Source organism: Epinephelus fuscoguttatus, linkage group LG10, assembly GCF_011397635.1.
Source record: "Epinephelus fuscoguttatus linkage group LG10, E.fuscoguttatus.final_Chr_v1".
In the NCBI taxonomy this organism is placed as follows: domain Eukaryota; kingdom Metazoa; phylum Chordata; class Actinopteri; order Perciformes; family Serranidae; genus Epinephelus; species Epinephelus fuscoguttatus.
In genome coordinates, this window is record NC_064761.1 from 29,543,236 (window position 1) to 29,553,855 (window position 10,620).

Below are 10,620 nucleotides of genomic sequence, written 5' to 3' on the forward strand. Positions count from 1 at the left end.
GACTTGCTTCTAAAGCCATCAAGTTTAAGAAAATATTAAGCAACAAGATGAATTCACCTTCAGTCCAAAAAATATATTATTTTACTAAGACCTGCTCCAAGACGTAATTATGATTATTATATATCACAATCTTTGCTGGGGCGGCACGGTGGTGTAGTGGTTGACACTATCGCCTCACAACAAGAATCCACCCCTCTGTGTGGAGTTTGCATGTTCTCCAGGGTTTTCTCCAGGTACTCCAGCTTCCTCCCACAGTCCAAAGACATGCAGGTTAATTGGTGACTCTAAATTGCCCGTAGGTGTGAATGTGAGTGTGAATGGTTGTCTGTCTCTATGTGTCAGCCCTGTGATAGTCTGGTGACCTGTCCAGGGTGTACCCCGCCTCTTGCTCAATGTCAGCTGGTATAGGCTCCAGCCCCCTAGTGACTGTGCAAACTCCGCACAGAAGGGCTCCCACGCCCGGGATCGAACCGGCAACCCTCTTGCTGTGAGGCGAGAGTGCTAACCACCACACCACCGTGCCGCCCTACATGGTGATTTTGATAAAGGGAAACATCTTCCTTCGTTTGTGCCCTTCGTTTACATGCAAACGGAGATTTCTCCTCTGAAAACGAGTCTTTCTAAAAACTCCAGCCAGAGTGGAGATTTTGGAAAACTCCGGTTGCGCGTTTGCATGTAAACTGAGATGAGGCAGCCGACGTCACAGTATGCGCCGTAACTTGTGCCTGTGTCAAAAGTGCGACCTATGTTGCTATGGTGACAATGGATACATGGAAGACTTGAGCTTCTCGTTACACTGCCACCTACAGGTTTGGCATGCTCTTGTGTATATATACACGGGTAAGTGTAAACGAAGATCTTTTTGAAAACAGAGACGGTGAAATGTCCGTTTATGAAAATAGCCGGCAACGTGTAAACGGCCTCTTTGCTGTTACAATCCTGGTCTCTTCAGAGCCAATGGTAAATCAGCATGATGTTTATGTAGTACGTATAATTATCATATGCACCATGTTACTCCATGAGTGCAATCACTTAGAGTTAAAATCAACAATTCTACAGGCAACATAAAGACAACAAAGTATTAGTTGGAAAAATATCCTGAACTATTACAATTTCTTAAAGTAAATGGTACATTTATAAAGGTTAAACCAGGTGTGGTTGTAATAACAGGAGGGTTGTAACAGCACCACTCTCACCAGAAAGTCATGACCTTTAAATCATGTAGAACATTTATAGACCACTTTCTTCCTGGCCTTGTATGTGTACAGCTAAAACACTAATGTTTAGGCACGACAGTAGATTTTTGGATCAAGTCTTTATTTTGATTAGTACTGATACTGTTGACATAAAAATTATGTAACTCGTATTAAATAAGAGTAACAGTTAGTCTCTTGCGTAAAATGTGAGGCCTTTCATTTTTGCTTATGTCAAAGCATCATGTTGCTGCCGTTAACTAAACAATGGCCCCTTTCACTCTGCCTCTTCAAGGCAGAAATATCATGCTGTTATGCCACCTCTCCATTCTGCATGAAAAGGTACAATAATGACCGTGGGCCCCTTTTGATTCTATGATGACGGGATGTTGTCTAAAATCACACGCTGGAGTGGAATGATACAACCGTTGTTTGGCTCTGTATAAAAATGTTGAGGGTGTATAAAGAAGGGACTTGGTAGCCCTATAGCGTGATCTCTATGTAGAAAAGGGCTAACGTCTGTATAAACGGGACAGCCGACAGGACAGGATCACAGGCGGCATGTGCGTGACGTTTTGAAGACGTGTTATGTGTGTGACCCACTGCAGGAGATTTAAAAAGTGGCTGTTAGCAGTTAGTAGCTAACTCAATGAAGTAAAATAGCAACTGAAAATGTCAGCACATTGGGAAATTGATGAGGTCCAGGAGCTCCTTACGCTCTGAGCAGGGGACAAGATTGGCCGCCATATAACAGATACAGCAAATGAAATATTAGTTTGTTATGTTATGCCATTGATATTGTTTAAAAAGTGCTGCTGACGCGTACGTTATATGTCTCATGTATGTTATGTATCTATGTATAGTACAGGCCAAAAGTTTGGACACACCTTCTCATTCAATGCGTTTTCTTTATTTTCATGACTATTTACATTGTAGATTCTCACTGAAGGCATCAAAACTATGAATGAACACATGTGGAGTTATGTACTTAACAAAAAAAGGTGAAATAACTGAAAACATGTTTTATATTCTAGTTTCTTCAAAATAGCCACCCTTTGCTCTGATTACTGCTTTGCACACTCTTGGCATTCTCTCCATGAGCTTCAAGAGGTAGTCACCTGAAATGGTTTTCCAACAGTCTTGAAGGAGTTCCCAGAGGTGTTTAGCACTTGTTGGCCCCTTTGCCTTCACTCTGCGGTCCAGCTCACCCCAAACCATCTCGATTGGGTTCAGGTCCGGTGACTGTGGAGGCCAGGTCATCTGCCGCAGCACTCCATCACTCTCCTTCTTGGTCAAATAGCCCTTACACAGCCTGGAGGTGTGTTTGGGGTCATTGTCCTGTTGAAAAATAAATGATTGTCCAACTAAACGCAAACTGGATGGGATGGCATGTCGCTGCAGGATGCTGTGGTAGCCATGCTGGTTCAGTGTGCCTTCAATTTTGAATAAATCCCCAACAGTGTCACCAGCAAAACACCCCCACACCATCACACCTCCTCCTCCATGCTTCACAGTGGGAACCAGGCATGTGGAATCCATCCGTTCACCTTTTCTGCGTCTCACAAAGACACAGCGGTTGGAACCAAAGATCTCAAATTTGGACTCATCAGACCAAAGCACAGATTTCCACTGGTCTAATGTCCATTCCTTGTGTTTCTTGGCCCAAACAAATCTCTTCTGCTTGTTGCCTCTCCTTAGCAGTGGTTTCCTAGCAGCTATTTGACCTTCCTAGTTCCGTTGTTCTAGAGATGGGTCTGCTGCTAGAACTCTGTGTGGCATTCATCTGGTCTCTGATCTGAGCTGCTGTTAACTTGCGATTTCTGAGGCTGGTGACTCAGATGAACTTATCCTCAGAAGCAGAGGTGACTCTTGGTCTTCCTTTCCTGGGTCGGTCCTCATGTGTGCCAGTTTCGTTGTAGCTCTTGATGGTTTTTGCGACTCCACTTGGGGACACATTTAAAGTTTTTGCAATTTTCCGGACTGACTGACCTTCATTTCTTAAAGTAATGATGGCCACTCGTTTTTCTTTAGTTAGCTGATTGGTTCTTGCCATAATATGAATTTTAACAGTTGTCCAATAGGGCTGTCGGCTGTGTATTAACCTGACTTCAGCACAGCACAACTGATGGTCCCAACCCCATTGATAAAGCAAGAAATTCCACTAATTAACCCTGATAAGGCACACCTGTGAAGTGGAAACCATTTCAGGTGACTACCTCTTGAAGCTCATGGAGAGAATGCCAAGAGTGTGCAAAGCAGTAATCAGAGCAAAGGGTGGCTATTTTGAAGAAACTAGAATATAAAACATGTTTTCAGTTATTTCACCTTTTTTTGTTAAGTACATAACTCCACATGTGTTCATTCATAGTTTTGATGCCTTCAGTGAGAATCTACAATGTAAATAGTCATGAAAATAAAGAAAACGCATTGAATGAGAAGGTGTGTCCAAACTTTTGGCCTGTACTGTATGTCATATATAGAAGCCTGCAACTCCCCGCAGTCAGTTAAAGCTGAAGAGGATTCTTGAAGAAGAGGTGAAACATCTTCAAGAAACAATATGTTATATGTCACACTAGAGACAATTGACCTTTCGCAAAGCCCTGCCCCTTTGTGACGGTCCAACAAGATGTCGGAGTAAGCATGGAGCCCACACTGTAACTAACTGAACTCCCTGAAGAAATATTATCATATTTTTGGAAAAATGAAACAGTGATTCCAGAGAGAAGCAGACAGAGGGTCTACAGTCTGTGTTTGAAGGATATATCCAGGATGTCAAACTGACTCAGCAGCAACAACAGGTTAAAAAGACAAAGATAGTTAGAAGCTAAAGCCGAACTATAGGCTACAGATCACAGTGTAAAAGTGAACCACCACATCACTGCTGATCAACACACAAGACAATGAATATAAAGGGAAACTTCACTGATATTGAACCAGCTGTGTGGCATCACAGTGTGTGCAGATGAACTGCCCCCATGTCGCTGCCAGCACCCAGACCTCTGCAGCAGGGCGGGCATGGATCTTCGGGGATGTCCAACAACATTCATCTACGCACAATGCGATGACACACAGCTGGTTGAATATCAGCAAAGTTTCCCTGCTTCTCTTCACTGGATCCTGTACAGCAGGGTCGGTCTTTGTTTCACTGTTATACTCATTACAAAGCAAAAGCAGCATGTGTATACATTCAGTAGGCTATATCTTCAGTAGCTAGCTAGCTAACCCTACGCTTTTCAGGGTTTGATTTTGGTTTTGGAACAGGGAAGAAACGTATATCTTTTTCCAACCTCTCCAGGTAACGAGTATCATTAATACACGACGTGCCCCAGGCACAACATTTAGCTCCAAATCCACAAAACCAGCCTGAAAATGAAGGAAATCTGAAACGATTGCATTAGAGTCAATGGAGCACAGCTGTGTTGTTGTCAGACCCTGGTCTGAGCCGGCCTGATACTACATTACGATTGGCCAGTCTGCGTCCAGGGCGTTCACATCATTTCCCATCATCAATGGTCCTGCCAGGCTATTTTTTGTACCACCCCCTCCCCTCTCATTACTAACGAACAGTCCCTAATTCTGTTTCAGATGTGTATGCCCACTGTCTGCAATACTTAGGGTCCTTTTAACATGTTCTGTGGTTATACATTGTCTGTCTTTTAGCAAAAACATGCCTACTACAGGTTTGTCGATGTTGGCACATTTTCAGTATTAGGAGTTGAATTCAACACCACCTTTTGCACCCCACCTCTGTGAGCATGTAGCCTACGCCTCCACCTACTGTCTGTCGACAATGTTGTCGAGCTCCAGCACCCCGGTAAAGAGGGCAGGCAGAGTAGCAACGTAGCAGAGGTTATGAAAAAGAGAAGAGCTCCTATTGAGGCCGTTTCCACTTTCAGAAAAGTCCTGGCAAAGATTAAGGAACATTTTCAAATGCATCGCATATCTTCCCTTCAAACGCCTAAGGCTTATTTAAACTTGAATATAGCACAACACCGACACTGACGGTAACAGCTAAAGTGTATATTATGGTAATAATTAATGTGGAAATACACCAACTGTTGCAAACCGTGCTTCCATGTTGAAGAGTTGTGTTTTCACGGCCGAGTGGTTCATCTTCTCCAACATAGACGATCTAATTGGAAGAGACGTCCACGTGCTGCTGCCTGGACCAATCAGAAGCATGCGGGGAACCGTTGGGGTTTGAATCATCCCCCGAAAACAGCGGCAGATGACAGCAGCAGCTCGTTTCGCTCACAAACACTGCTTGTAACTTAGTGAGCTAACTTCACAACAACACCCGTAAACAGCTTTCAGGACTAAAACTTTGACAGCTATCATGTCGAAAAAACAGATTTACTATTCTGACAAGTACACCGATGAGGAGTTCGAGTACAGGTACGATGAACTATTCGGTATTTGCTAACATCAACAAGCTAACGTTTTCAAAAGTCCGTTAACTGTTCTGTGTTGAACGTTAGTCAAATTATGTTAAGCTTGACTCGGTTAGCTAATTTTAGACGGCTCATAATGTCGATAGCGTATGCTGGCATTTGCATTTGTAGCGAGTGATTCTGTAAAAGATAGTACAGCGTGTGTAACTTAGCTTAGCGTTACGTTAAACTTGGTAATTAGCTAACAAAACTGCAACAAAACAACCTCAGTCAACGGAACAGCTAATGCTAGCTAACTGTTACTGTACGTTAATGGTGTCGACAATGTTAAAATCACTTTGGTTTGAACTGGGGGCGTAACGTCGCTGCCGTGTTAAAACAAACAAACAAAATACACTAACGTTATTATTAGTTAGGCCGAGCGTTAACGTTAGCTAGCTAACTAAACTTTGCTAAAATCGCTAAACTGAAATTGTCTTGTAGTGGGTCATTATTGACTGTTTTAATTATCTTCCCATAGGCATGTGGTGCTTCCAAAGCAGCTGTCCAAACTGGTGCCCTCCTCCCACCTGATGACAGAAGACGAGTGGAGGGGTCTTGGGGTGCAGCAGAGCCAGGGCTGGATTCACTACATGATCCACAAACCAGGTGAGAACTTAATAGACAACACTCATGTAACAGTGAAAGAGCTATTGATCATTTTCATATCTGTTTCTGTCCATACTGGTTTTACAGAGATCCTTTGTTACTGGGTGTCTGTCTACAAGAGATGAGGGACAAAATCTACAATTCTCCATCTGTGCAAAAAATGCATCATAATGCTTAAGCAAAGCTAATGTATAGTTTTACGGTCTCAGCAGTCTGAATTGGTCTAATCAAATGGGTATTTCCAACGTTACAGTATTTTTAGAACAAAAGTCTCCTTTGTGTTTCTATCACTTCTGCAGCTCAGCGAGGATACGCTGCAGGGAAATGCAACTGCAGCTGGAAAATACCTCATTGTTTTGTCTATCTCAAACAGCTGAAGCCTCGTTTTAGCTTTAGCCCAGCTGTAGAGTGCATTTTTGCCCAGGAGGACTGTGTATTTCAATCTCTTACATAGTAGTCAGCGACAAAAGGATCTATTGATGGCCAGTATGAAGAGCGAAATTATTATGGTGACCAGTAATTCCTGTTTTTGAAGTGTACGTCTGTATTTTTGTACTAAGGTAGTCATGGAAAATATCTGAGCTTATCCATTACAACAGAGATACTTAATTTGCTTTGCCCAGGGGCCACATGTGCAAAATGCCAGGAGTCCAGGGGCCGGTTAATAACAAACTTTAGTAATTCATATATTAATAATTAGACCAGACCTCTGACAGGAGCACCTTACATTAAAAGGACAAAAACAATCCCAGTGTAAATTAATTTAGATTTTATTGTAAATTAGAAAATGGTCAGCGGGCCACCTGGCAGCCCTATTGTGGGCAAAATATGGCCCATGGGCTGCAAGTTGAGTATAACTGCTTTAACAGCTCCTAGCATGTACCATTAGCAGTGAAAGTTATATGCACATGGATCACAACCTTGTGCAAATTAGTACACTGTATGGTGTAACCACTGTACTGTATGGTACAGTAGATGAAGCTGACGGATACTTCTTCTCTGCTTTACTCTCTAGAGCCACACATACTGCTTTTCAGAAGACCTCTCCCAAAGGATTAAATGGAAACCACCTGTAAATCATCTTCTATCATCTTTGCTGATGAGAACCATACATCTCTCCTACATACATCTCTTCATATGCTCTAATGTGTTGTTAGAAAACCCTTAGTTGCATCTTTTCTTTTGTCCTTTCAAACTCCCTCAATTTTTAGAGGCAATGGGAGGCAAACACTTTGTTTTCACTGTGAAGGATAACCTTATAAACAATATGAAGGCGGAGCTTGCCTGTCGATTGTACATTTTAATACATTTTTTTAAAAGTCTTTTGATGCCATTTTGTTATGATTGATTTACTTGCTGAGTATCGGACAGGCATAGGGTTTTATTTTTCTTCAGCTCACTGTTCTCCCCAAAAACTTTCTGTGTTTTTCCTGTTCTTAAACTTATGTTTGTGTTGTGTATATAATATTATTTCTAGATATTATAAATGTCAACAGTGAGTCATGGATGATTCAACACGTTCTTTGTTGTTGAAAGAACAAGATTAAATGTACTTCTTCACGTTTGCTCATATGTTGTTTTTTTCTACCAGATTACAGAATAAGTGTGAGAGTGCGATGGTGTTCAGTCAGAAACATTGACAACAAGTGGGGTAACAAATTCAGAGTGTCTGACACCCAGGGAGTAGGCTGGTGCCCGAGCCTTGTGAACTGTTACTTTCTCTGGATTGTAAGTTCCAGGACCGGGTTTCTCTGTGGCATCTCTGGGTAAGCTGTGGCGTCCCAGCATGGAATACGCCGGCTGTCTGGGTAGATAAACACTCGGGTCCGTACTGTTGTACCTGCAAGGCCCTGGCGTCTTGGCTAAATCCACAGAAGGTCCCCCTGTGCTGAAACTACCTGACATTGTGTAGCTTGCGCTGGCTTGCTTGTTCGGGACTTGAGGGCCCATTAGCGGAGGGAGACAGTACTTGTTAGGAGCAGGTACTGCGTCCACGCTTCGGTAGTGTGTACGGGCGCCCATTGTGTAGGACGGGGGTCTGCGCTGGAGGTTGCATGGTGGGGTCTTCTCAGGGCTGTATGCACCGGGTCCAGGTGTCTGGAAGAGCTCCTCTAGTGAACAGAAAACAGTTGAATAATACAAACCATCAACTCAACACCATATGGTAGTGTTTAATGAGTGGGGTTCAGATTTTCAGTTACAACAGCTGACACTGGATCTCTGGAAGTAGTGTCGAAAACAAATGTTCTTGTACAAGCGTTCACCCTTTCACAAAATGAGTCATAACGACATAACCTGAACAAAATGTGCACTCAAAATAACCGTCATTTTCTTATTCAGAAGAGGAACTTACTCTGTGCTTTCACTCTGCCCAACATTGAGTATGCAGGTGTGCCATCCCTTCCAAAGCGAGTGACCTTTGCATCGATGTGATACTGCGGCCCTGGACTTGAGTCTACACAATACACTGCAGGAAAAGTAAACATTTATGATCAATTTAATATAATGTCTCTTCTGTCAGTATAGTTTAATCATGCAGTGGTCCTTAAACTGGCTTGATGAACATAAAGTGAGGCATTGTTTCCCCCTACTGGCTTTAATTTGGCATTACACCACTGAGGACGTGTACCACTCTGACTTAGCTCCTGATTGAGGAGATTATATCACTCTGACAAGATGAACACAATACTGTTGTTTATAAAAATGTAATGTTTGTGTATTCTTGATAAGACTCGTGGTTCTGACAACAAAGGTCTGACAGAGATAGCGTCAAAGTTTCCTCCGCCGCTGTGCAGCTGAAGGATAATCTAAAGGTTGAGGAGATAAAGAGCTCACTGGTGTCACTCATCCTGCCATGGAAAGAATAGGCAGGGCTCGTTGGCTTGGTGAAGTCGTGGCCCATGAATCCGATGGTGGGAGGAAGCCCATAGCGCCCTGGCCCTGGCCCTAGAGACGTGGGGAAATGTCACAAAGAAGAATGACCCACACATACTGATATAGCAAAATATGCAGTAATATTATTAATAATAATAATCTTTATTTGTATGGCACTTTTCAAAACACAGTTACAAAGTGCTTTATGGGACAAATGAAATAAAATCAGTGTGTGTATAAAGGAGTAGTAAGCAAGGTTAGTATGTTTCAGCACCAGTCAATGACTCATTAGAATGCAATGTCCACATATTTGCAAAAAATTATAGAATTTTGCATAACTGTGACCACTTATCACCATCTGATAAACTCCAGTGTGAGAGGCAAGAATGATCTGCATTAGATCTGCGTCGTCGCACCTTCTAACAGCCAATTAGCCTCCAGCTTGCATCTGATTGTCCTCTATCATGTGCATTGGGTCAAAAAAAAAAAAGCGAGCAGGATACAGCACACATGAAGACAGAGGTGTTACATCAGCGTACAAATGTTCAGTGGCATGTGCACAAGCAGAGCAAGTGAAAGCATTTTTCACAGAGAGGAGCGAGTCCTGGCAGGTCTGCACTCTGAGAAACCCTCCGCTCTGCTCAAGTCAATGTTCCCCCCTTTGAAATTTACCAGCTGAAACATAGGTAATGATGTATGGGTTTACATAATGTATTGACAAACTTACCCTTTTCTCTTCCTGCTATTACAGGGTATTTCTTCTCCATTTGACTCTTTGTAGAATTGAATCCTTCAGGAATCCTTCAATGGTAGCAGTACTACTGAGACATTCATACAGCATGTCAGTCATAGCAAAAAGAAGCTGGCTGGCAGGTTGTCCCTCCCTTTAGCCAAAACTGAGGTCAGCTGCATACTTGAAAATTCATTTGTTAGAGGAGCACCTCACTCCATGTCCATCTTGATGGTTTTTCTACAGTTATCATATTAATGTTCCTCCAGGATCCATCCTCAGCCGTGCCCTGCCTCACAGTGAAACCCAGAGCCCCGTATGATCCAGAATCAATCCCTAATTTCCTCTGAAACCACCAGGAAACCCGAGCCGTATAATACACATCAAAGTGTCAACAGCAGAGCTGACTGCACTGGATAGGGTTTTATCTACCTGCCTGTTTGTCCCCTTTGTCCACCTGTTGGTGGCTCAGATGGATGAATAGCCCTTCCTCCACAGAGGTGGATGTATAGGTGCACTCAGCTGCTACTGAGGAACAATGTCATCACTCCGACTCACTCTCATGTAATGCTAGCTCCCCCTGCAAACCATGAAACCAAGATCCCCCTCTCCCTCCTTTCTCTTTTCACTCTTTCTGCTCATCGCGGTGTGGAGACGCAATATCACTCTTCAGCCATGCATGCAGTTGCCACGGAGACTGCTGTGGGTAGTGTGCTGCGGCCAGGTCCCCTGCATCGCTGGCTGACTGTCACTACAGGAACAAAGTTTTCCGTTTAGACTGGAG

At 43.1% G+C, this 10,620-nt stretch overlaps 2 protein-coding genes across 2 annotated transcripts; one reads left to right on the plus strand and one right to left on the minus strand.

Annotated features, from left to right (window-relative positions):
* Positions 1 to 5,380: 5,380 nt before the first annotated feature.
* On the plus strand, positions 5,381 to 7,792 carry cks2 (CDC28 protein kinase regulatory subunit 2). Its single transcript, XM_049587689.1, has 3 exons — positions 5,381 to 5,588; positions 6,105 to 6,232; positions 7,248 to 7,792. Exons 1-3 carry the CDS (start codon positions 5,530 to 5,532, stop codon positions 7,289 to 7,291), a joined length of 231 nt encoding a protein of 76 aa, XP_049443646.1. The 5' UTR covers positions 5,381 to 5,529; the 3' UTR covers positions 7,292 to 7,792.
* A 58-nt stretch (positions 7,793 to 7,850) lies between these two features.
* On the minus strand, positions 7,851 to 10,377 carry odf3l2b (outer dense fiber of sperm tails 3-like 2b). The gene is made up of 4 exons (XM_049587687.1): positions 9,834 to 10,377; positions 9,068 to 9,178; positions 8,586 to 8,699; positions 7,851 to 8,343 (listed from the first exon to the last, which is right to left on the minus strand). The coding sequence occupies exons 1-4, from the start codon at positions 9,871 to 9,873 to the stop codon at positions 7,856 to 7,858; spliced, it is 753 nt and encodes a 250-aa protein (XP_049443644.1). The 5' UTR covers positions 9,874 to 10,377; the 3' UTR covers positions 7,851 to 7,855.
* Between the last annotated feature and the right edge of the window lie 243 nt (positions 10,378 to 10,620).